At 36.8% G+C, this 27,158-nt stretch overlaps 1 protein-coding gene across 3 annotated transcripts in view; it reads right to left on the reverse strand.

The window, feature by feature from the left end:
• The window catches only part of ABI1 (abl interactor 1), a 101,050-nt gene that overhangs the window by 31,846 nt on the left and 42,046 nt on the right, over positions 1 to 27,158 (reverse strand). For all 3 annotated transcript variants that reach the window (XM_081344361.1, XM_081344360.1, XM_081344359.1), the window contains exons 3-4: positions 4,960 to 5,136; positions 376 to 476 (exon numbers count right to left, since the gene is read on the reverse strand). In XM_081344361.1, coding sequence (XP_081200487.1) covers positions 376 to 476; positions 4,960 to 5,136 — 278 coding nt within the window. The remainder of the gene's footprint in view (positions 1 to 375; positions 477 to 4,959; positions 5,137 to 27,158) is intronic.

Consider the following 27,158-nt stretch of genomic DNA (forward strand, 5'->3'; position numbering starts at 1 on the left):
TTCTCCCAGAATTGATATTCTCTTGAATTAGAAAAAGAGTGTGGATTGAGCTTAATCCAGTGTTGTTGTTTTTACTGTCCAGCAACCTAAATAAAATGTTTTATTGGTTCCAGAGTGAAAATTCTCTTCGGACATTCAGAAAACCCTTTGTCAGTAGCAGAACTTCAAGAGAACTCCATCAACTGAGTTAGTATTCTCACACCACCATTTAGGAGATGATCCTGGGGTCACAACATTAATTCTTAGAAGTAAATGGACTTAGGATTGAAGTTACTTCCCATTAAAAATAAGAAGACTTAATCCTTAATCCAGTATTGCATAACCTATCAGAATTGTGGTCTTTGTCAACATAAAAAGCAGAAACCTTGTTCTTACCCTAGCGTTCCTCTCCCTGACATAGGAGGACTTGGTGGTTTCTGTGTAGGAGGAGTTGTTCTTGACAAAGTGCCAGTTCTTGCAGGCTGATTGCTTCCATGCTGAAAACCAGAATAAATGCTTTAATATTTTTTTAAATGGAATAGTTCAAATAAATGTTGTGTGCTTCAACATCATAATATGAAGAAAGGATTCCCAGACAGGTTTTAGAATACAGCTTATTTTGCTGCTTACTTGGTTAAGCTTAAGAGTAATTCATTTCTTCCACCATCCCTTTGTAATTTCACGCCCACCAGTGAATATGCCCACCAGTACGAAACAAATTTGACTTCAGTGATCATATTAAACCAAAGAAATTACTTTTAATATTCAAGATTGGTCAATATATTCACTTTTTCCAACTGCATCTGATTAGCATAGGCATGCAAATGTTTCTGGGAAACCTTGTATAAAACGTTAAGAGAAAAAGCAACTGCTGGATCAAAGCAAAGCACTATGTTGTTAGAGAAATTAAATGTTATCTATGAATAAAATGCTTCTGTTGATGTATATCAGTAATATATTAACTGTCAGTTGGAACCTAAATTAAACACATCTAAATAACCTATGAGTGGAAAAAGGAGCAGAGAAGTATAGGAGAGAGCACTAGCGTTCAAGTGTAATGGCTTAGCCTCTATTGTCATAGAGTGTTCTGGGTCAAATGATAAATAACTCTTCTTACCTTGGCTTTTAGCCACTTACGTTGGCAAAAAGAAAAGGAGGAAGAAAAGCAGAAATTAATGGCACATCTATCACTGTCCATATGGCAGGTTTTAAATACTGATGGTGCAATATATGAATATTTTCTTGGCATATTTTTTTCCAACTGATAGTTGCAATTCAGATACAGCAAGCTTTCACTTGTGACTAACAAATTTCCCCCCAAGATTTGTAACTGTTCTTCTCTCATAACTGAAAATATAGTGTTATGGCTACAGCAATTGTGACACACTCTGAAAACTAGCACTTAATACACAGACTGAAGAACAACTTGCCAACATTTTCAGGTAGAAATGAGGAGAGACTGGGGATGATGGCAAACTCTACTAAAATTCCCCTGCAATTTGATGGGTACAGTACAAATAGAATTTATTAAATAATATTACATGAAACCACCCAAATCCAGATGTTGATCAGTATATCCTTTATTGAGCTGATTTTATAATAGGTCAATTTGCATCACATTATGAATGAAACAGACCTTTCTATGCTGCAGTTGTGCTTCTACCCCAAAGCTGCTTTTATAGAGATAAACACTAGTCTAGTTCACAGTATGCCAGCTTAGTTCACACTATTTTCTCTTCATCTAGTTGTACATCTAAGCAGCAACACAGTAAAGGAACTGTGCTTCTTCTAAAACTTTGTTCTTTAACTCATACCCAAAGCATAAAAAAATGTGAGCTTGTCCATGAGAAGCCTAAGTACTTCTACAGAATTATAAACAACTTATCTTTCCTTCCTTCTGAACACTTCATTCAGACAATTCTTCTTTTTCTTTGCTGCTATATATAGAAATAACAGCCAGCTAAGAAAACTAGGAATGTAACAATGACAGTCTGATCCAAACAAAATGTGCTTAAGAAGAAGCCAGTTATTCTTAAATCATGTTTCCATGTTCAAAATGATTATGTTCATGATCCATCTCCAAAAAAAGAAACAGATACAGAATTTTGGAACGTTTTGAAGGCCTAGGATGTCATAGAAAAGTTATATAACTACAGGTAGTCCTCAACTTACCACAGTTCATTTAGTGACCATTCAAAGTTACAGTGGCACTGAGAAAAGGTAACTTATGATTATTTTTCACAGTGGCAACCTTTCCAGCATCCGTATGGTCATGTCATCAAAATTTGAATGCTTGGCAACTGGTTCATATTTATGACGGTTGCTATGTCCCAAGATCATGTGATCACCTTTTGCAAGCTTCTGACAAGTATAGTGAGTGGAGAAGCCAGATTTACTTAATAACGGTTACTAATCTATAAACTGCAGTGATTCATTTAATGACTGAGGCAAGAAAGGTCGTAAAATGGGCCAAAATTCACTTAACAAATGTCTCACATAACAACAGACATTTTGGGGTCAATTGTGGTTATAAGTTGAGGACTACTATAGTGGTTCTTTCAGTGAATATATTTACTATATGAGGTAAATAATAAGACTTTTGATCTGAGATTATTTAAACTCAATTTCATTATCACTACTACAATCTGGGAAATAAATTTCCTGTTCAGAAATGCATACTTCAAAATTACAATTGCATATATTTATTTAAATGTATTTCATACAAGACAACCAACAGGAAATTTCCTGTTAGGTTTCAATAATCCATGTGAGATGGCTAGATACATAAATGAATTGATTGGTTGACTGACTGACTGACTGACTGACTAAATGGATAGATTGACTGAACTGATTGATTGAATGGATTGACTGATTGACTGAATAGATTGATTGACTGACTGAATGAATGAATGAAATTCATACCAATTTAGATATTCTGCATATGTACATTCTTCAACAAATTAATACCCTGTCTATGAATGCTTGCAACCTCAAATGAAATGCTCCTTGCACAGAAAATGAATAATAAAAAGATTACCTATCTCCCATGGCTGATTTGATCCTGAAGGTTTGCCACACAATTTAAACAATATAACCCATTGGGATTCCAGAGTGCCTTATCTTAATATTACCAACTCTCTGGAGCAATGCTCACCCTGAGATCTGGATAGCCACCCACTCTGCTGTTGTTTAGAGGAGCTGGGAAAACTTAGCTTTTTTACCCAAGCCTTTGACAAGGGATTGTGAGGCTCCTCAGTTCATAGTGCTTGCTATTAACAATTTTATCTTTATACTTTATGCTTTATTTTTGTGTGTGTAATTTCTTTGATTGTTATGAACCAATCAGAACTTGTTGAGAGTTGGGTAGCACACAGGTTTAATAAATGAACATGGTAATGAAAAAAGTTATAAAGGCTTGCTGAACACATCTAAATTTGACCTCTGATTACTGCTGTACAAGATTCATAATCAGAAATGGCTGCCTTTATAAAGAATGAGACCCATTAGGAGCACAATGGCTGGTAATTTGGGCAATTTTAAATGTACAGAGTTGTCATTTTATAGTCTTTTGCACAGCATGTCTCTGCTTAAAAGGCTTCAAGGAAGTGACTTGCATAAACTGCTTTAAGGGGAAAAGCAGGTCTGGTATTATACTCCTACTTCCTTGTTCCTTCAACAGCTCTGCACCATTGTTTTTGTTCACTGAGCTTTCACCAAAACAGATGTTTAACATATAGCACTACTATAAACTACACAAATGCTTCAGCAGTTTCAAGAAATTATCATCTTTGTTTCTAGGAAAAAAATTAATGTAACGATTATTTTTATATATGCTATGAAAGCTAAAACAAGACAAAGTATTGCTTATGTCAAATATAAGCATTTAGCCTCAAAAATAAACAAGCAAAAATATCCCTTGATGTAAATATTACAATAATATTTATTTAACATAATGAAATAGCAATCTTCTCTTGATGTAGTGATTCAGCTATTGCATCCAATGGCAAACAAGTCTTTAATATTCTCTTATCTAGCATATCTGGGGGGGGAAACAGAAAATGCTAACTTTTTGACATAATAAATCATTATATTTAAATTTATCCATGATTACTCTTATCAAATAAATGTGATTTACTTCAATTAATCAAAATTAAAGACTGGCTACCATTTAAAATTTAGATGCAGTGGTAAATTCTGGTTGACTGAAGGGATTGTCTATTATTGTCTCTGGAATATGCCACTGCCTTCCCTTCCATGTAAAACATTCCAGCAAGATAAGAGGGCTGCATATGAAACTCTAAGGTTTCTGTCTACACCAGGGGTCTTTAAACTTGGCTCTTTTATGACTTGTGGACTTCAAGTCCCAGAATTCCTCAGTCAGTTTACAAAAGTTTGTAAACTAGGCTGATTATGTGGGAGATTCACTTTATGACTATCTTGAGATATGACCATAATAGACAGGCTCCATTGTAGTCATAAGTCATGTACAATGACTACAACTTCTATCTCCAGAAGTTCAAAAGATAGTCCTCATAACTGCTGTACAATACAGCAGGGAAATTAAATCTCACTATCAGAATAGTGAAAACTCTTTAAAGTGGAAGGGCAAATATCATAAATGTATTTTTGGATTCATGACAAAGGTGATATTTGTAGCCATGTATATTCTGTACAGAATTTTGTATACGTATAGTTTTTCAGCAACATAACATAATTACTTTTTCAATAAACTTTTGAAAATAAATTCAGTTCATAAAGAAATTAGGAAGCTAACATTTGGATACAAAAAGCTTAAAAGCTAATATAAAAAAAGAAGAAAATGACCATCACCACCAAATATTGAATTTATTTTGTAAGTTACATTTGAATAAACCACTTTAGCAGAGAATCAATTTAGAAGGACCAAAATAACATATGGTATCAGTGTTATTTGTTATCTTAAAAGATTGACAATGTCTAGAACAAGAACCAAAGTCTTACCTTCACACCATGGCCTACATCATCCAATACTGTGTAGTCTATCGGTTTTCGAATATACCTTACAGGACGCTCCATGTTTGCTGGAGCTATAATTTTGTGTGTTCTGGAAGTATTCTTATTGGTGGTCAAAATGCCAATCTCTCTACGGGCAACTTTTTCTTTATGTATATCCACTGTCTGTAAAAAAAATAAAACACACAAATGCATGCTTAACAATTTGAATTTTATTTTAATGATTTTTTTGCATAATAAATAACGTATTACATCTTGATCAATATAGAGAATAACTTTTTTCTTATGTTTGATTGCTCTCTGAACCGAACAGAGAGACTGGGCCCTAAATATAAGTAAAACTGGAAAGAAATTGGATGTAGGACAAATAGCTTACATAACATATACCATTGTTCCAAACATCATTTGCTAGAACATTCTCATAGTTTTAAGACAGTGCTTTCCTGCTCAGCTGGAGATTGCTTCCTCCCATGCATTCTTGCAATTATGGTGCAATTACACAATATGGAGCAAAAACACATCCAAGATCATACCTTTCTTTAATTTTAACTATACCCATTAAATAGAAAAGGTAAATAACAGTCTACATATAATCACAGAAAAGGTAGCTTTTCCTATAAAACAACTTGATCTCAGGAAGTGTGCCATAATTAACAGAAAGTCAACATTTTGTAAGAAAGAGATGGAACTCAAAAGTAATTAGAAAAAATATCCTGGAAGAAAATTAGTTTTCTGGTCACAGAAAAATCTAAATTTAAAATATTATGCATATATGAAGAATCTGTAATCAGAAACTAAACATTTTTCAAACTATAGAATTCTTCTATTCTGGGAAGATATATTAAATTTTGCTAATTATTTTTTTACTTTGCTGATGTTTGTAGTTTTTAACTGTGTTTAAACACATCCTGGCAAGTTGGTGCCCATGGAAATTCAATAAAATAAATAAAAATAAGGATAGTAAATGGTAATAATACATTTGTAAGCCTCCTCCTTTTCATGGTTTCAGGTTTTTAAATTTTTCTCCACTGTTATGAATCAGGAGACTTAGCATATAGACACAAAATTAAAAGAAAAGTGGAAAAGACATACTGGAAAATTGTTATCAATAGCACCAACTACAAGATTATTCTCCCAGTTATATATTCTACAACTTAAATACAAATTACTAATGATGCTTTTGAGATATTTGAGATAATTCTAAATATTATGTTTTACAATATAAAGGAACCACAAATACAAAGTCTCTGTACCATTTATAATTTCATAAATCACAAAACACAATGCAATGTAATTTGGAAAACAACTTAAAAGGTAAGGGTTTATATAAATATCAAGAATAAGAACTTATTCAAAATGAAATTTTACTAACATATTCAAAATTACCAGAAGAATAATCTTTCTTGTACTTGATGCTACTGATAACAATTTTTCAGTATGATTTTTCCTCTTTTAATTTTGTGTCTATGTGTTAAGTTGTTTAGTTTCCTAATTCATAATGATGTAAAAAATTTTTAAAAGTTTGCAATCTATAAAAACCTGCAAAAAATATTTGAATATCTTAGTAAAATTTCAGATTTTGGCAATGGTGTTTGCAAATGGTTTTGTTCCAAGGTCCAGCCCCAGCTAACAATCAGAATTTCATTTCAATTGCCCAATCAATCTCTTAAATTGTAAGTTTAACATAATAGCACACATTTTGCACATGTAGCCAAATCCCAACGTCCGGCAATCTTTTCTTTAGCTTCATCCTCAATTGCCTTTTATTCTGAAGATAATTATTGTAAGAAAATTATTGTAATTATGTATGCAGATGTGGTGCATCCAAATTCTAGAAATAGACCAGACATAGCAAGAATTATTTGGCGAAGATCAAACTTTACCCTGGATAATTTTACTCTGTCCGGAAAACACTGCGGAAAGTTAACATTCAGAAAGCAGCAGGCCCAGATAATATCCCTGGACATGTTCTTAGGGAATGCGCAGATGAGCTGTCTTGTGTTCTCACAGATATTTTCAATTTCTCATTGCAGCACGCAGTGGTCCCGTCGTGTTTTAAGACGACCATCATTTTGCCAGTGCCAAAAAAGTCCACAATTACAGGCCTCAATGATCACTGTTCAGTTGCACTGACATCCATCATTATGAAATGCTTTGAGAAGCTGATAAAAGATATTATTGTATCTAGCCTCCTGCCAGCATTTGACCCGCTTCAGTTTGCTTACCGACCAAATCGCTCTACGGAGGATGCTATTTCTTCTGTTCTCCATCTGAGCTTGGATCACTTAGAGGAAATAAATCCTCATGTGCATTTGTTGTCAATTTCAGTTCAGCATTTAACACAATCATTCCCCAGCATCTAGTAGACAAATTGGGCCTTTTAGACTTAAACACTCCTTTGTGCAACTGGATTCTTGATTTTCTTACTAACAGGCCCCAATATGTGCAAGCTGGAACAAATATTTCTGACACCATTTTCTTGAGCACAGGTTCTCCTCAGGGCTGCATCCTAAGTCTGCTGCTATTCACCTTGTTGACCCATGACTGTTGTGCTAAGTTTGTCACCAACCATACTGTGAAGTTCTCAGATGATACAACAGTTATGGGCCTTATTCATGATATCAATGAGGGTGCTTACCACAAGGAGGTTGAGGGTTTGGTGAACTGGTATAGGGAAAACATCCTAGTTTTAATTACTGGAAAAACCAAAGAGATCATTGTCGATTTCAGAAAAGGCAGGCACAGTCACACTTCTCTGTGCATTAATGATTCACCTTTGGAGATGGTTACCAGCATCAAATTCCTGGCTGTTCAGTTAACCGTAGGCTGGCTTGGTTGCTCAACAGCGAGACACTGGTGAAGCAGGCACAGCAGCGCCTTCATTTTCTGCATCACATCAGAAAAGCACATCTTCCTTCTCCTATCCTTAACACTTTCTATAGACAGACATCCTGTCATACAGCATCACAGTCTGATTTAGAAGAATCACTGCTTCAGATAGGAAGGCGGTGCAGAGAGTGATCAGGATGGCTGAAAAAATTATTGGCAGTTCCCTCCCTTCCATCCAGGACATAGCACATAAGTGTTCTTGAGCAGGGTCCGCAAAATTGTCTGGAACACTACATATCCTCTTCACGACCTGTTTTTTTCTTGTTACCTTCTGGGAGGAGGCTTCATGGTATCTGAAGCAGAACATCCAGATTCGGTCAAGTTTTGTTCCATACAGTATTAATCTTGTGAACTCTAAAGCTTCCTCCTTCTGTTATGTATTCAAGATGGACAGTGATTAATATTTATATTACTTACCATTGTGCCCACATTTAAAATGACAATAAAGGTTATCTATCTATAATATATTCATAGATTGCTGGAAGAATAAAAAGTGACCTCAAGAAAGAATGCCATAACATCTATATAGAACCAAGAACACCTATTAGAATGTACATACATACATACATACATATATACACACACATGTATAAATAATATAATATAAACTATTAAAAGACTGCATGATAAAATGGATGCAATTTTTTAAAGAAATAATTACAGTACAACAAGAGAACTTATGAAAAAATTCAGTGACATTTACTCCAACCTATACTTTAAGAGAAAATTAGTACAAAATGTTTTACAGATAAAACTTCAGCTTTTCTACTATGAATTTTCTAAAGCAAATACATTAAAACACAAATTATTAAGGTATGTGCTAATAGTATGATTAAACATGGATAAAATTGAAAAAGAGTCACTTTGCCAATAATATTAAACTGGAAAACCAAAGCTGGGGAATGCTAAACTTGTTAAACTATCTTTGTTGGACTATCAAGTTGCTATACTGTAGTCAGATTTAAGCTGCCAATACTCTCAGCTATATAATAGACTTTTGAAAAGAATGAATCTCTCTTACACCATCATTTTATTCACATAGATATTGAGTCACTGTATATTAAAAATGGACTTCAAGCCCTCAAAATCGGCACTGATCGCAATACAACTTGCTTTGTAATCAGACTATGTGATAAATATATCACTGTGGAAATAATGTATACTTGCAAAACATGATACATCTATTGGCATATCTATAGTTCTACAATATGCCTATACAGGGCTTTTTTTCTCATAGAACGCTCAGAACGGCGTTCCGGAACCTTTTTTTTTTTTCAAAAAACAAACAAAAAAAACCCAGCTCCCTTATTGGCTTTCCTAAGCCTATTGCAGGGCTAGCAATCTTGGCTCTTTTTTATGACTCATGGACTTCAACTCCCAGAAATCCTGAGCCAGCCATGCTGAGGGAAAAGGGAGAGGTTTCCAAGCTGAGCCATGCTGGCTGAGGAATTCTGGGAGTTGAACTCCACCAGTCACAAAAGAGCCTGCACTAGAGGAGGACATTAAAATTATTTACAGAATTACTTCTTTAGGAACTAAACTTTTAGATTCTAAAACAGCTAATTCAAAAAAGCCAATAGGAAAGAACCTCACATTTTTCATCTGCTTCTGTCTTTTGGAAGGTAAAATTAGATAACAAAATAATCTATTTCTTATGTTAACATCTCTGCAATGAAATCAAAGGTAACAGGAAAGAAATGAGAAACATTTTTCTCAATGTAATATATCTAATTTAGCTGATTCTAGAAAAAAATAGTATCTTTTGTACACTCTTGAAAACTATTTTGAATCTAAACAATTCTGAAGAATGAAATATTCTTAATTTGGACTTTACTTTTACTGTTTGGACTGTTGTGTGTTTTGAAAAATAGATTATTTAGAATCTAGTTATGTTGCACTTCAGTCTTTAAATAATTAACCTAGCATATACATAACAATATATGATGTTTTCCATGGTGAGCTTAACATCAATAACAACATTTATTTAAAAGGCTAAAATAATTTCTGGTGGTATTATCTGTATATTAAAATTTTGGACAAGCAGTGATCATGTATCCTAGCAAAAGATGTTACATATGTGCATAAGCGTAGTGAGTAGCATATGCCTTTTTAAAAATATCAAAATGCAAAGAAACAAAAATAAGTCCAAAATATCTGTATTACATCCAGAGATGCCAACTTTGCAACCAATATTTCTCATCCACAACTATGGCACCCTAAGGATACCTGCATACATGCAAATGTTTCTCTGGGATCAGTAACACAGCAGGGATTGCTTTTTCCTTCCAGTAACATATACCTAAAACCAGTTTATTGCATTTGGCAATTGTACTAAAAAAATCATTGTCAACCAATATATAATTCATTTAATTTGAAATCAAGTGAAAATTGATTTAAATTATTTTATTAAAACAAATGGCAATTCTTTTATAAGAAGTTGCCTCAAACAAAATGAGTTTGACATGCCTGCTCTAGATCGTTGAATGCTCCAAAATAAATTCTAGACCAGGCCTGTACATGCAGCCTACCAAGCAACCTTGGATAGAGCAGACTTTTTTTTTAAAAAAAAAAGTAATAAAATCACTACCACTGCCCTGAAAGTCATGTTGCCTCATGCCTCCATGGCTTACCATGACCACAAGCTCCAACACTGTAGATGCTCCTCTAGTTACCAAATCATTAATTAGCCCACCAGCATTCCTTTGCAGACCACAAAGATTTTTAATTTATCAGTGTGGGCCTTTCCCTTCTACAAGTTGCACAGATCTCTTCTAGATTTTCCTCTTGCCTTTCCGAGTTAACTCCTTGGTCTGTCACTGACCAAGAATTGACTTTGTAGGGAAGCATATTATCATTTGATGTATATTTAACATATGTTCTACTTTTACCAATTATATAATATTTGTATGCAATCCAGATGGCGAGGTTTGGGGCAATTTACAATAGAAAAAATATATTTTTAAAATCATAAGATTAAAACATAAAAGCAGGGCTTTTTTTCTCATAGAACGCTCAGAATGGCGTTCCCGGCACCTTTTTTTGCACACACAAAAAAAGCTTTTGCACAAGCTATGCTACTCCCTCTATTGGCTTTCAAAAGCCTATTGCTTTCGAAAGCCAATAGGAATTGCTGCTGAGCGTGCCAAAAGACCTGGCTAGCAAACGTTGCACTGACTAGTTGTCTGCAGCGAAAGCGAGTAGGTAGGAACTTTGCATCCCTCCCTGCTGCCCAACTACACCATCTCAACTAGGTAAGTAAGAGAGGACAAGGAGTGGGAGGTGGGTTCTGCGGAGTCCATGTGCACTCCTTCCTTGTACTCACCCATGTCAGCCAGGCTGGTGGCCTACCTGGTGCTGGACCTGCGCCACCGTTGCTTCGCCCTGCGGGCCTAAGTGGCCATCCTGCATTGCCTGGCCCGCACTGCCTCCGCTGCCCGCCCACGCAGCCCCGCCATATAGAGCGGGCCCTGCTGCTCCCACAGCACCAGCCGCACCAGCTCCAGCCCCGGGGGGGAGCCCGCTGCCAACACCCCTCGCACCCGTGACCATAGCAGTGCCGCCCCCCTGCCTCCTGCACCTGCCAAGATGAGAGTTCTGGCACCTTTTTTTTATAGAAAAAAAGCACTGTGCCTATATATACATGGCTACCTAGAACCATATCTTGTCAGCTCTGACAAATTATAATAACATCCATTAAAAGCAAAGTGTCTGCTTTATTGGCTATAAAATAAAGAATGATGGATGTTATTTATTTGTGTCAATTTCATCATAGAATTCTTTTGGGTAAAAGTGAAGGGATACCAATATTTTTGGCAGCATCTGTAAATCCTCCTATTTTTCATAGGTTTCTGTGAAACTCTTTTTAAAAATTATTTCCTTCTAATTTGAATATATATGACTTGGGCCTTTTACTTTAATTTAGAGGCTTATTTTATTTTGTGATATTTTATTATATTGAACTATAGCATGCTCTAGTACTAATTGTTGTTTTATGTTAAGTTTCCATATACTTAGTTATAATAAACATTTGGAAGGTAATGTTACTGCTATCACTAGTATTAGATGGATGATGTAGGAAAGCATGAGGCTATCATGCAAAAGTGCCTAAGGTCTGAAACATAAATTCACTACCATGTTTTTCCAAGCTTATCTACTTGTAGCAATGCCACTTCTTTAAAAAGATTTACCTCTAATAAACAGCCAATCATTTCCTCTATACATGTTTACAGATGCTGTGGATCTTTTGGATAAAAATCTGGTATGTATTTCATAATATTATTCAAATGTCATGAATGATTTGAAGAAAAATTGGGTCAATGTGCAGGAATCTGTTTTGCATCTTTATTAATCAATATCAATGCAATGCTTAAATGGACTCCAGAAGATGGTAGAAGACAGGAAGGCCTGGAGGAATGTTGTCCATAGGGTCGCGATGGGTCGGACACGACTTCGCAGCTAACAACAACAACAACAAATCAATGCAAAGGAAAAGAATGTAAAGTTCTCAGAAGGCTAACCCTTGGCCCTACAAAACTCCAATCTCCCAACCTCAAAACTACCAAGTTCTGTTGAACTAAAAATAGATGAGCAGGAATTAGAGAATCTTTTATACACCTTGCAATGTAGGCAAATCAAATGATCAAGCTGGTTAACCAGCTCTAATTTCCAAGAAGGTGCTAGAATATTACATATTGACTTTTCCCCCTTTTCTTGTAATTATCATTAGTATCAACCATATAAAAGGTTGGAATGTGACTTAGATTCCAGATATACTGAGCTAAAATTCACATATCTTCCAACTAGCATGAAGAAATCACAGGATAGTTTTTCATAATAACAACTCCTCCCAGTTGATTCTAACCCAGGGTCCCCAATCCCGATCTGTGGACCAGTACCGGGTTGCAACATGCCAGTAACCAGTCTGCACAAACAAGCAAACCCCATCCGGGGATGCAGGCAGCACACAAAACCATGCCCTCTCTGGTCCGCAGAAAAACCTCTCTCCACGAAACCGGTCCGTGGGGCCCAAAAGATTGGTGACCTCTGTTCTAACCAATTTATAGATGCATTATATTTTTGCATAAATAGTTGTTTTGTTTCAATAGTAGTTCTGTAGCAATTTGCATATACACTGAACTTAAACTTACATTATTGAACGATCTAGTAACAGGCTGTGATTAATTTCCAAAAATTCTAATACTGACCATTTTCACTAGGAAGTGGAATAAGGTCGTGATGTTCTTGGTCCTAGGTTTACATTCTACAGAATGAGAATAGAAAATTTGGTTTGAAGCACAAAATCCAGTATCTGGAAAGCTTATGTTTCCATTATTAATAATATACTCACAGTCCTCAGAGATACTCAGATAAGTTTGGAAAAGCAGGCAGGCAGGCAGGCAGCAGTTAACAAAGCATTAAAAGCAAGATATTACTTGGATTTCTAATATCAGAACCCAGATACAGACTTTAACTGTGTTTTCTTTTAACACTAGATAATTATATTACTGCTCCTATAAGCTGGAACTTTCCTAAACAAAGCCCAGGAATAAGAATCTGCTGTAATCATTGTAACTATAGCAGTTTTGGTATTTATAAAAATTGGATTTACAAATTTAATTTATTTTTGAAACTTGCCTTTTTTTGAAGAAATATGTCGAAAGGATCTAACAAATGTTTATTTCTTGTTGACTGTCAGGTCTAGCTGACTGTCAGGTTTCTCCCAGTTGATGCTAGAAAATTCACAGGCATTATTTCAAGGCCAAAATGCTTTGAAAAATGTATGTTTATTGCAAACACTAAAGATCTATTAAAGAAGGAATTCAGCACCTGCTAAATGTAAAGCACTGTTTCTAGTGAAAATATCTTGTTCCTGCAAGATAATTAGTTAACAATCTCTCACCTATGTTTATTTGCCACCTATATCAACAATGCAACACACCAGCTTGATCTCAGGGCATTAATTTCTAACACTGAGAGATTTAACCAGTGGTGGGATTCAGCTGGTTTGCACCGGTTCAGAAGAACCGGTAGCTAAATTTACCTGAATTCAGAGAACCGGCTGGCTTCTGGAAGTCCAGAAATAAGAAATATGAAATAAGATCAGACAAAATGAAGAAATATGTTTTCTTAAAATAAACAGAAATATTATCTTTCCTTAATCTGTCAAAGCTGCATGGCTGAAGCACCAAAAATAATAAAAATAGGAAAACAGGAAATGTGCAATCTGTTTTTGATTCTTTATACCCCGCATAGTTAAGGCACATACTCAATATTTGTGCTTTTGTATGGGAAGTAACTTCAAAATGCATAATATGGATAAGTCCATGAAAACAGATGCCCAACTAATCAGACCTACTCACTTCCATTTAAAGCTTATCGATAGTATCCAAGATTTTATACTTTTCATTCCAATTTTCATATTTTCAGTTCTGATATGTATCCCAAAAGCACCTAAAGACATATACTGAGATATATGAGTAGATTTTACATTGAAAGGATAATTGCGCTTTAAAAATCAGAAGGGGATTCTGTACAAATAGAATGCTCAATATATGCTCAAAAAAAAAAGCAGGAACATAAGCCTGATGGCTCCTTCCCTAAGTCTTCATTCCATCTTTTAAAGCCTTTTTAAATTGGTATCTTCACAGTTTAATTACAGACACAGGAAAGGTTTCCTTTTCATTGGGAATCTCTCACTTTCATTAGAAGAGAGGAACTTCTTGTATCCGTAGAAGTATCAAGGTTGGAAAGTATGATCTTCACTATGTTTTCTTTCTTTCTTTCTTTCTTTCTTTCTTTCTTTCTTTCTTTCTTTCTTTCTTTCTTTCTTTCTTTCTTTCTTTCGTTCTCTCTCTCTCTTTCTTTCTTTCTCTTCCTTCCTTCCTTCCTTCCTTCCTTCCTTCCTTCCTTCCTTCCTTTTCTATCATAAAATTGCAAATATTGGGATCTTTCTTTATGTGTGTTACATGGACAAGTTTGTTGTTCTTTTATTCGTGTATTAAATCTGTACTTCTCTTTTCTCAAGGGGTTAAAGATTGATGTATGCAGCATTCCTTCCTCCATTCTTTCAGGCCAATAATCAGTGAGGCTGGCTGTGTTGAAAAATAATAATTGTATCATCCAGTGAGGTCTCATGGCTAAGAGTTGAATTTCATCCTAAAGTTTTATCTTATTAAAATTATACTATACAGGTAGTCCTCACCTTACGACCACAATTGAGCCCAAAATTTATGTTTCCAAGTGAGAAATTTGTTAAGTGAGTTTTCCCCCATTATACAACTTTTTTGCCACATTTGTTAAGTGAATCACCGCAGTTGTTAAATTAGTAACAGGGTTGTTAAGTGAATCTGGCTTCCCCATTGACTCTGCTTGATAGAAGGTTGCAAAAGGGGGTCACAAGATCCTGGGACATTATAACTATCATAAATGTGCGTCAGTTGTCAAGCATTCGAATGTACCGTATTTTTCGGACCATAAGATGCACTTTTCCCCTCCCAAAAGTGGGTGGAAAAACGAGGTGCGTCTTATGGTCCGAAGGTAAGCAAAAACACCTCTCCCGTTCAGTCAACGCAGTCCATCAGCTCCATTGGAAAGACGTGAGTGAATGAAGACGTGGAATTCTCCGCCCCGCCCCTGTGATTGGTCAGCAGGGGAGGAAATACAGACGTGCCTGCCATGCCTTCTGACTGCCTCCCCCTCCCTGCGTGCGCACATTTTCTTTCTTTTACCTCGCTGCTAAAGAAATAGTTTTTGCTAAACTAAACCTCATAGGCGACTTGCCCCAGCAAAGCCGTGAGGAGTTGTCCCTGCAGGTTTCTCTGCGAAGTTTATTGGCAGCGATTTCCCATTTGCAAGATAATACTGCTAATTGTTTGAAATTGCTCTTAGAAAACCTATTCAGGGAAAAGAAACTACTGGTACCTTTCACCTTTCTTTCTTTCTTTCTTTCTTTCTTTCTTTCTCTCTCTCTCTCTTTCTTCCTCCCTCCCTCCCTTCTTTCTTCCTTCCTTCTCTTCCTTCTTTCCTTCTCTTTCTTTCCTTCTCTTTCTTTCCTTCTCCCTTCCTTCCTTCCTTCCTTCCTTCTTTCTTTCTCTCTCTCTCTCTCTTTCTTCCTTGCTCCCTCCATCCTCCCTCCTTTCTTTCTTTCTTTCTTTCTTTCTTTCTTTCTTTCTTTCTTTCTTTCTTTCTTTCTTCCTTCCTTCCTTCTTTCTCTCTCTCCTTTCTTTCTTTCTTTCTCTCTATCTCTCTCTTTCTTCCTTCCTCCCACCCTCCCTCCTTCCTTCCTTCCTTCTCTCTCTCTCTCCCCTCCTTCCTTCCTAGTATACCAGTACTATTTGGTTCAGAATATTTTTTTCTTGTTTTCCTGCTCTAAAAACAGGGTGCGTCTTATGGTCAGGTGCGTCTTATGGTCCAAAAAATACGGTAAATTATGTGACCATGGGGATGCTGCATTAATCCTAAGTATGAAAAATGGTCATAAGTCACTTTTTTCAGTGCCGTTGTAATTTTGAACAAAGTGAACTGTTGTAAGTCAAGGACTCCCTGTACTGGGTTTTTCTTCCAATTTTTTTCTGGTGTTACAATATTTGAAGTGTAAAGAACCAAACGGCACACCTTATATCATTCGGTGCCCCACAATTTAATTCAAGCCCTTAGCTAATACACAACACAAAATTTGCCTTTTTCCTAGTTGCCATGCATTCAGTTGCCATTTTCATTGTGTAATTCACCACATAAAGTCCAACCATTTTTCAGAGACCCTGGTCTCTCTAGCCCATCATTAGTTAAGTCCAGACTGGAGAATATCAGGAATATCTTTTTAATGTTAGCACTGTAACTATTATAATGCTCTTATAGGAATACAGTCCCTTGTTTCCATTCATAAAGCCATTTTGTTCCACAATTAAGAAATAACTCCTACTTTCTTCATGCTGACTCACAATTTTATTAATTCTTCCTCATTTCTGCTTCCTTAATCTTTTGTAATGCACATAAGAGAATTATATAAAAATTCAAAGAGACATGTATACATGAATATACTAAAAAAGCTTCGAGAAAGTGCTGAAATCCACGCGTCTGAAGGAATTAAACTACTTCCACTAACTTTCGCAACACCGAGAAATCGTTTTAATATTTTTAAAATGTTAAAAGGGAAAGAACTGTAGCAAAAGAAATGTGCAGTTGCAGAACACACCCATACTATGATGTAACCCATTTCAGACACTTGGAAAATCGTTCTGCATCTAATGAAACATGCTTCTACAGAGTGAAAAAAAGAATAAGAAATGTGGCTTTTAATGCCCTTCTTTTTATCTGAACTCTGTCCTAGCATCTCATCACTTTCTCACAACTTAGATTTTTTTTGTGTATGTGTGTGTGTGTGTGTGTGTGTGTGTGTGTGTAGAGAGAGAGGGGGGGAAGGGAGAGAGAGAGCTTACTTTACAAAAATATTTACAATTCTGAAATATTTACAGTGATGAACTATCTACAGATTGGAATAATTAGATAAAAGTTTTGAGAACTCAGTATGGTAAAAGAGCATAAAAATGCATTAAAAAAATCAGTACTATAGATTACATATGCTATCTGTGCCTTAGGAATTAAATTAATTTTAATGTATTCTAGACACACAATAAGAGAGTCCAAGCTCTGAAAACTATTTTAAATCAAATCTTATTTTCATCACAGAATAGCACATAAAATATTTTAAATATTGGTACTTTTTGTACCACTAGGCATCCTTCTGAATTTTCACATGATTTTTCAAGCAGCTTCATGTTCCTATAAATCAGATTCGTCCAAGGGCAAATACTTAGTCATCATCTGACTAGAATACCAATTCTACCAACACTGCTTCTCTTTTTTTACTTGAGCTTCTCATATTCTTTGTTTTAGCTCCTTCCTGTTGCTACTTTTTTATTTTGTTGGCCGTTTCCTTATTTTTTTCCAAGAACACAAGAGCTCAAGGCCTAGAACAACTTGTGTTTATCTTCTGGCAGTCATGACTAGACTATTAAACTATACGGAAGCCCATGTATGATGTTTGAGACAAAGATAGCTGCAAATTAAAAGCTTTTCAAGCAACTGTGATTTTGTCATCACCTCACAATGAGAACAGAACACTGTGTTTATGTTCTGTGAATAATAGTTTGCATGCCAAAAAGCCACAGACAACTGTTGTACAAAAACATATGTGCAACTTGTAAAAGAAAGTAGCAGGTGGCAGTAGAAGACATCAACTCAAAGCAAAGGGGAACACCTAAATATAGAGCCAAGATGGCAATACCCTTTTTTAAAATACCGTATATACTTGAGTATAAGCCGACTCGAGTATAAGCCGAGACCCCCAATTTCACCCCCAAAAACTGGAAAAAGTTATTGACTCGAGTATAAGCCGATCCGCCGTTCTGCAAGCCTCCGCCACCGCCAGCAGAGGCTCGATCCGCCATTTTGCAAGCCTGAATACACAGGAATACCCTGTGTGGCCGCGGCTCTCGGGGAAGCCCTGGCTGTCCGCTTCCTCGCTCCACGCTGCCATTCGGGGCCCGCGCGTTCCCCGGGCAAATCGCGGCGCCCAGCAGGCGAGGAAACACGCCCACTCCAGTCGCCCCCCCTTCCCTCAGGAGACGCGAAGCAAGTGACCGCCCGGATCTTACCGAGGACTTGCGCGCGGCCGAGGCTTCGGTGCTTCCAGGATCGCGCGCACCTCTCCCAAGCCGTCGCCGTCCGGAGACCTGCCGAAGTTTGGGGAGGTTTGGGGAGGTGCGCGCGCACCTCCCCAAACCTCCCCAAACCTCCCCAAACGTCGGCAGGTCTCCGGACCTCCGCGCCCTGCCTGCCTGCTTCTTTCCGCTGCGGAAAGAAGCAGGCAGGCAGGGCGCGGAGGTCCGGAGACCTGCCGACGTTTGGGGAGGTTTGGGGAGGCAGGCTGCTTCTTTCCGCAGCGGAAAGAAGCAGGCAGGCTGCTTCTTTCCGCTGCGGAAAGAAGCAGGCAGGCAGGGCGCGGAGGTCCGGAGACCAGCCGACGTTTGGGGAGGTTTGGGGAGGCAGGCTGCTTCTTTCCGCAGCGGAAAGAAGCAGGCAGGCTGCTTCTTTCCGCTGCAGAAAGAAGCAGGCAGGCAGGGCGCGGAGGTCCGGAGACCTGCCGACGTTTGGAGAGGTTTGGGGAGGTGCGCGCGCAAACCTCCCCAAACGTCGGCAGGTCTCCGGACCTCCGCGCCCTGCCTGCCTGCTTCTTTCCGCAGCGGAAAGAAGCAGGCAGGCAGGGCGCGGAGGTCCGGAGACCTGCCGACGTTTGGGGAGGTTTGCGCGCGCACCTCCCCAAACCTCCCCAAACTTCGGCAGGTCTCCGGACGGCGGTGGCTTGGGAGAGGTGCGCGCGATCCCGGAAGCACCAAAGCCTCGGCCGCGCACAAGTCCTCGGTAAGTTTTTTTTGTTGACTGGAGTATAAGCCGAAGTGGAATTTTTCAGCCCAAAAAGTGGGCTGAAAAATTCGGCTTATACTCAAGTATATACGGTAAATAAATAAATTATGGAATGAAAACTGAGTGCATGAGGTGGCGAGCCAAAACTTCCAAGATCTTTGATGATAAGAAGAGTCACATCAAGTAAATGTCCATGTTTCGGGCAATCTTATAATTGTACCTAAACATTAGTTATTGCAAAGAATAAGAATAATTAAGGTACTAACTATAGAAAGAGATGTACTGGGCATATAATGGCCCAAGAACATACATTGTAATATAAACAACATCACTGTATCATTGTTAATGTCAATATTTTTAAATAGCTCCTAGCAAGAAAAAAGTAACCTATGCCAAGTGCAGGATAAATCAAGAAACATTGCCCTGTTGGAATAAAAGCTTCTGGTGCCTAAGGAGAATTTTTTAAAAAAACAAAGACTATTTCCTTTGTCATGAAACATCACAGAAAAGTCTTAGAAAAATCTATTGCAATGCAAAATAAAACACTGCAAGACAATTTTTGAAATTAAGAATATTTCATCTGATAAAATACATTCAAAATTAAAGAAAGGCAATTATATATTTATACATGTATTTATTGATAGTTTCTGAATAAAGTGCAAAGCATTAAACCAACATAATAAACCAGGATCTCCTGACAAAGTTAATTCTAGTGCTTTTTCCAATCCAAGCGATTGTAAAATCTGTCTTTATTGCTACAGGTAGGTTTTCAGACTGAGATGTTTTGCCAGTGGCACATGTTGCAATATTAAAAAGGCACATAAATAATGCCCTATATCATTAGACAGAAGGGAAGTCTGAAAATGTACGCTTCAGTGTTTGTCTCCTTTTAAACCATCTTGTCCTACAATGTCTTTCTACCTTAGCTATAAACAAAGACAAAAAAACAGGGATCAACTTGCAGGGATTATTTGTTTCTCTAGCAGTAACTTACTTCCCTATAAAACTGATGTACAAATTCCACAACTGATGTACAAATTCCACACCAACAGTCAACACAACAAAGAACTTTCCATACCTTTATGCGAATAGGAACCTGTGTCTCTTGGGATAGCAATATATATTTAGTTCAGGTACCTTCTCAGAAAGTAAATTTGATGCAAATAATTTGTTGCATACATTGATTTAAGCAAGAATGGTGTACATCATATATCTATTGTGCTCGTGATTCAAAAAAGAGAGACGGATAATTGGGTTTAATAAAAAAAAATCTGAATTGGACCACAATTAAGAGTGGAAAATAGCCATTGAGCCTAAAGCAGCCATTTGCTTTTTAAGATGTTTATACATAGTACCAGTAGTCATCAGAAGGAAGCTTCTATATACTAGCCTCATTCTGTCAATTCCCTTAAATTTGCATCTTATAAGCTCTCATCATGCCTTTGTTTCTGGCACATTATGTGTAAAGACACATAACAATCAGGAACACTGGCACAAAGTCAAGACTGTTTAAACAGTGTGTGTGTGTATGTAAATATGTGTATATGTGTATATATAATATACATAAAGGCCCTTTATATATCTTGCCAAGGTAACTGAAAACTTCAGCTGTAGTAGCATGTTTCAAAAAATTATGTCGCATTGGAAAAAGTCTTAAGAATAAAGGGGGAATTTATTCATTAACATATATAAAAATATGATTAAATAAATTTGACCCAGAGTAGGTCCTTCAGATAATTTGGATTACAGATCCCACAATACCATGATGGCTGTGGATGTTGATCAATAAGGGCAAAATACCTAGAACACAAGTCCCAGAATTCTGAAAGACCATGTCTGTTTGCCTCAAAGTTTCCTACACATTTTTCTTAAAAGGTGTTAATTGAATCTCAACCAGTTGTGCCTGTATCTGAAAAAAGGAGAACCATTCACAATCTTCTATACTGGTTCCAGAGAACTTCCAAAATGACTCGTAGGATATCAGCATCACTCCTTTGTGTTAATGAAGTAATATATTCGCACAGCCAACAGATCCAAAAAGTATATTCAATATTTTTATACTATTAATTATTTCCACTGGATCTTCTTTCTAATATAGATACACACATAATATATCTTAACTCCTCAGAGATGCAGTATTAGGATGTTAGCTTAAAGACTGTACTTTACTGACAGAACAGAATGTTCTCTGTTGTCCCCAAGCTTGAGTATTTATTTTGTGTGAACTTTTATACCTCTTCATTACTGCACATATTAAGAAACTGGTTGCCACAATATCTGTTTTTTACTTACAGACAGGACTTTTTTTTCTCATAGAACACTCAGAACAGCGTTATGGCACCTTTTTTGCCAAAAAAAAAAAAAACCTCCCTCTGAAAGCCTATTGCAGGGCTAGGCAATCTTGGCCCTTTTTTATGACTCGTGGACTTCAACTCCCAGAAATCCTGAGCCAGCCATGCTGAGGGGAAAGGGAGAGGTTTCCAAGCTGAGCCATGCTGGCTCAGGAATTCTGGGAATTGAAGTCCTCGAGTCATAAAAGAGCCTGCACTAGAGGAGGACATTAAAATTATTTACAAGGTTACTTCTTTAGGAACTAAACTTTTAGAATCTAAAACAGCTAATTCAAAAAAGCCAACAGGAAAGAACCTCACATTTTTCATCTGCTTCTGTCTTTTGGAAGGTAAAATTAGATAACAAAATAATCTATTTTTTTCCTATGTTAACATCTCTGCAATGAAATCAATAAAGGTAACAGGAAAGAAATGAGAAACATTTTTCTCAATGTAATAGGTCTAATTTAGCTGATGCTAGAAAAAAATAGTATCTTTTGTACATACTCTTGAAAACTATTTTGAATCTAACCATCTATTACAACTAAGCCACTTTAAATTAAACAAGTCTTAAGAATGAAATATTCTTAATTTGGACTTTACTTTTACTGTTTGGACTGTTGTGTGTTTTGAAAAATAGATTATTTAGAATCTAGTTATGTTGCACTTCAGTCTTTAAATAATTAACCTAGTATATACATAACAATATATGATGTTTTCCATGGTGAGTTAACATCAATAACAACATTTATTAAAAAGGCAAAAATAATTTCTGGTGGTATTATCTTACATTAAAATTTTGTTTAGTCACAATCTTTCACTTTTCACATTCTGGAAAAGCAGTTGTCATGTATCCTAGCAAAAGATGTTAAATATGTGCATAAGCGTAGTCAGTAGCATAGGCCTTTTAAAAAATATCAAACATGAAAAGAAACAAAAATAAGTCCAAAATATCTGTATTACATCCAGAAACACCAACTTTGCAACCAATATTTCTCATCCATAACTATGGCACTCTAAGGATACCTACATACATGTAAATGCTTCTCTGGGATCAGTAACGCAGCTGGGATTGCTTTTTCCTTCCTTTAACAGATTGCTGGGAAATACCAAACATGGCCTTCAGAATTCCAATGTTTGTTACAAATTTTTCTGGATGTGGTTGGAAAGAGGCCGAGAAACGCCAGAACAAATACATCACACTTGCTGAACGTGCACACGCAACAAATTATAATCTTCAATTATATTTGATATATCAAATATAATATAATTTTTGCACAAGCTATGCTACTCCCTCTATTGGCTTTGAAAAGCCTATTGGCTTTTGAAAGCCAATAGGAATTGCTGCTGAGCATGCCAAAAGACCTGGCCTGCAAACGTTGCACTGGCAAGTTGTCTGCAGCGAAGGCGAGTTGACAGGAACTTTGCATCCCTCCCTGCTGCCCAACTACACCATCTCAACTAGGTAAGTAAGAGAGGACAAGGAGTGGGAGGTGGGTTCTGCGGAGTCCATGTGCACTCCTTCCTTGTGCTCACCCGTGTCAGCCAGGCTGGTGGCCTACCTGGTGCTGGACCTGTGCCACCGTCACCTCGCCCTGCGTGCCTAAGTGGCCACCCTGCATTGCCTGGCCTGCACCGCCTCCCGCCCCGTGCAGCCCCGCCATATAGAGTGGGCCCTGCTACTCCCACAGCACCAGCCACACCAGCTCCGGCCCCGGGTGGCAGCCCGCCACCAACACCCCTCGCACCCGTGACCGCAGCAGCGCCACTCCCCCGCCCCCTGCGCCCACCAAGATGAGAGTTCCGGCACCTTTTTTTTTTTTTAGAAAAAAAGCACTGTTTACTGAGGTAAGCCAGATATGTAAATTGGACACAATTTAAAATGAAATCTGTTTGGGCTATACATATATGAATAGAACTTAATGCTTTTTGCAAGTTTGGCCAATGCTTAACAGAGAAAAGTAACTCTCATATTCCATACCATGGAACAAAACTGTATGAATGACACTGTCTGGTATAGAATGCTCCTTTCCATTTATATATTTTATATATATGTAGGAGTTTATTTTTCCTATAGACTCCTACATAGTGAATCAAGCCCTAGAGGGATAGTCATTATATTCAAAATTGCTTGTTAAATTGAAAAGTAATATACCAAATCAAAACACATCTATTTGTATTTGGAGTAATACTGCAATTAGCAAAGTCCAAGACCTTACGCTTAACATGATCCTAACAAAAAATGAAATCCAGACAAATATAAGGTTAAATTCCTCAAAACCTTTATTTTTATGATGTATCAATGTCCTCCAGAAAGATAATTTTGTTCCTAGGCAAAAGATAATAAAATGAATATTGTTTTTAAACACTATACATAAACTGCAGCTTAATATTGCAAATAACTTTATTTCTATGATGCGGAAAATGAAAAATCTGTTCATATGAAAAATCAATTTCAAAACAAAACATACAGTACTTTTAATGCCATTAATATCTTTTATGGAATAAAAATGTATTTCTCAACTGCACTCAATATTGATTAATATAAAGTGGAGAAACAACATCATAAATATAAATCAAAGGATCAAAAAGAGATAATTACACCAGAGAGTTGAAATAGTTGAGAGCAAAGTCGCTCTCATTTAGAAGAGCCTTTCTTTTTTCAATGAATGAGCTACTTATCCTTAGTGTCAAGGCTCTAAATCCACTGTTTCCTTTTAATCCTGTCACATCAGTGATTAGCATGCTGCCAAAGAAGCATCCACTTGGCAATCACAGTTTTATCCATGCCCATTTTATGTCTTCCATTTTCAGAAAGGAGGTATATAAAAGATTCAGAACAGAAGTATACAAATTCAGTGTTGCACTAACGAAAGTCAACAGTACTCTCCATTTAGCTTCAGCTATTATGACCTTGAAGAAAAAGACCATAAGGCAACCCCTTACTCTTGGACAGCAATAAATCCACTTCCTGGATTTGTAGTTACTGTACTGCAATGGATGGAATTTAAGAATTGAAATAAATGCCTCAGTAAGTAGCAGGATTTACTCTTTGGCTTATCTCTGGCATTGATTCATATTTCCATTAGAAAATCCCACAGCTGTCAAGCAGACTGAAAAACCAGAAAACATCCCAGAAGCAGGCAGTGCCAAATCTATGTTATTGCCAAGGAAATAAATATATCTAAATAGCCACCAGGAATTGAACTAAAATGGATCTTTATCATGCCTAGAGTTGAAATAACAGATAGGCATTTACACCTATGGATTTATCAGATTAAAAAACTGAGGATGTATCAAACCTTCCTCATTAAGAGCTTGTGATGGAAATGGAGAAAACAGATACAGTATAATTTAAGCAACTGTTTTCTCGACTTTCCAAAAAGTGGCCATAGCCCAATTGATTTATGAAGCTGCAGTTTATGAAATGCTATGTAATTATAAGTATTAAAATATAACTCATGTCCAAGTGTCACTGCAAAATCTGATTAAACTTCAAATTGTATCATAATTGATGCAAAGGCCTATATTTCAAATAAGGATTCTGGAATTGTGCTTATCAGAAAAAAAATAAGCAAAAAGCAATGAGGAAAAAAATGGTGGTAAAATTTTTATTTATTTTTATTTTAATTCCATTTATATCCCGCCCTTCTCTGAAGACTCAGGGCGGCTTACAAGCTTAGCAGCAGCCTTCATTCTATGTATATGCCTGCTTATTAGGGCTTTCGCCCCCCCCCCAAGCGGCATTATATTTGTCCTACCTTGATTTAAATAGTTTCAGCTGTAATTGATGTTTCCAGATAATGTTCTTTAAATAATCAGTACTTGGAGAAAAAAAATCTTGTTCAAAAATAGCAAGCAGAAGAACAGCTTCTTGGAAAATATCATTGAAAATATAAAATAACAGCTTTTGCCTTCCAAATCACAGGCAGTTGAAAGCAATTATTCATTTCCTGATAATAGATCATAAGCAAATACTTTCAAATAATATAATGCCACAATACAATAAGCACTGGTACTTTGGGAAGCGGGGGTCCTGAATGGGTAATTAAAATCTCTTTGACATGGAGGAAGCAAAAGTAGATACCACCACCTTCACAATGGGATGAATTGTCCTCATTTAATTCTTGAAAACACAAGGAATATAAAGCTTGTGATCTTCAAATAACTGCACACACTGGATTCCAGGAAAATAAAAATGATCACATGTTTAATTTCAAAATATTTCAGTAGGTAGGAGTAGATATAGTCATTCACCAAAGAAAATCAATCATTTAAATGTATGTTTTGAATGGCTTGCATTCTATTTTTTGCTCATGGATTTTTCTCCAAGGGAGAAAAATCACAGAATCTCCACATATTATTTAAAGTTTAGGAAAACTAATTCAGAGCAAAAAAAAGGGGGGAGAGTTATGATTCAGGCAGGCTCAAAATGTAGGAAGATGTAACTGAAGAATTCTGAGACAAGACTGATTTTGAAGTACAATGGTACTTTGATATTTTACTTTTAACCTCACTGAATTTGGTACTCAACACATTTTGACATGAAAATTTTATTCCAGTGCTCATTGTTTGTTTGGTACTTGACACACAAGCTAGAACTTCTCAGTGTCAGCTGCTTTGTGACTCATCACATTATTTCTTGTGGAAAAACTGTCTGGTACTTATCATTTTTAGTACTCATTGTGCCTCCCTGAACCAATTTACAATGAGTATCGAGATACCATTGTATCAGGAATTCTTCTAAGTTAGGGTCCCCAACCCCTGGTCCGTGGGCCGGTACCAGGCTGCGGCCTGCCAGCAACTAGTCCATACAAACAAGCAAAGCCCTATCCATGGGATGCAGGCAGCACACAAACCCACACACTCTCCTGTCTGCGGAAAAGCTTTTCTCCATGGAACCAGTCCCTGGTGCCCAAAAGTTGGGGACCTCTGTTCTAAGCATTGTCTCATTAGTGCTTTATGGCTTCCTAGAGCATCATCAAATCATTATTGTACCAAGAAAACATCAATGAGAATAGGCTTACAAATAATTACAAAAATGTTGCCAAAAGTCACTTTAAATCACTAGTCAGGAAATGGTCCAAATCCTGAAGTTATATTGGACTGTTGGCTAGCTCTCATATTTCTAGGAAAGTCTCTCCAGGACCTAAGGCAAATCTGACAATCTGTTTTATGTTTCAGTACTGATTTTCACTTATGTGCCTGAATAAGCTAAAAAAATTATGACTTAAACACATAAATGTCACTTAAGAGATCATATGTACAGAACCATAAGGGGCCAATTAACACATTATTCCCTAGCCAAACTGGCATCTGTTTTTATAGTAATTATTGCCCAAAAATGAAACAGAGATGATGAGACACCCTCAAGGAAAACTTCCGTTTTTGGAACCCTCCTAGAAAAGCAGACAAACTTGTAGTGATTGTCAAACTCAGGGGAAGGAATCCCAGAAGGCTTTTTCCCATGCAGAAGTTAGAGATCACATAGTCAGGTAAAGATTCTTCTCTAACAGTTGTTCAAAAATGGAAGCATTCCCAACA

The sequence above is a fragment of the Vipera berus genome (genome assembly GCF_964194415.1).
Source record: "Vipera berus genome assembly, chromosome: Z".
In the NCBI taxonomy this organism is placed as follows: domain Eukaryota; kingdom Metazoa; phylum Chordata; class Lepidosauria; order Squamata; family Viperidae; genus Vipera; species Vipera berus.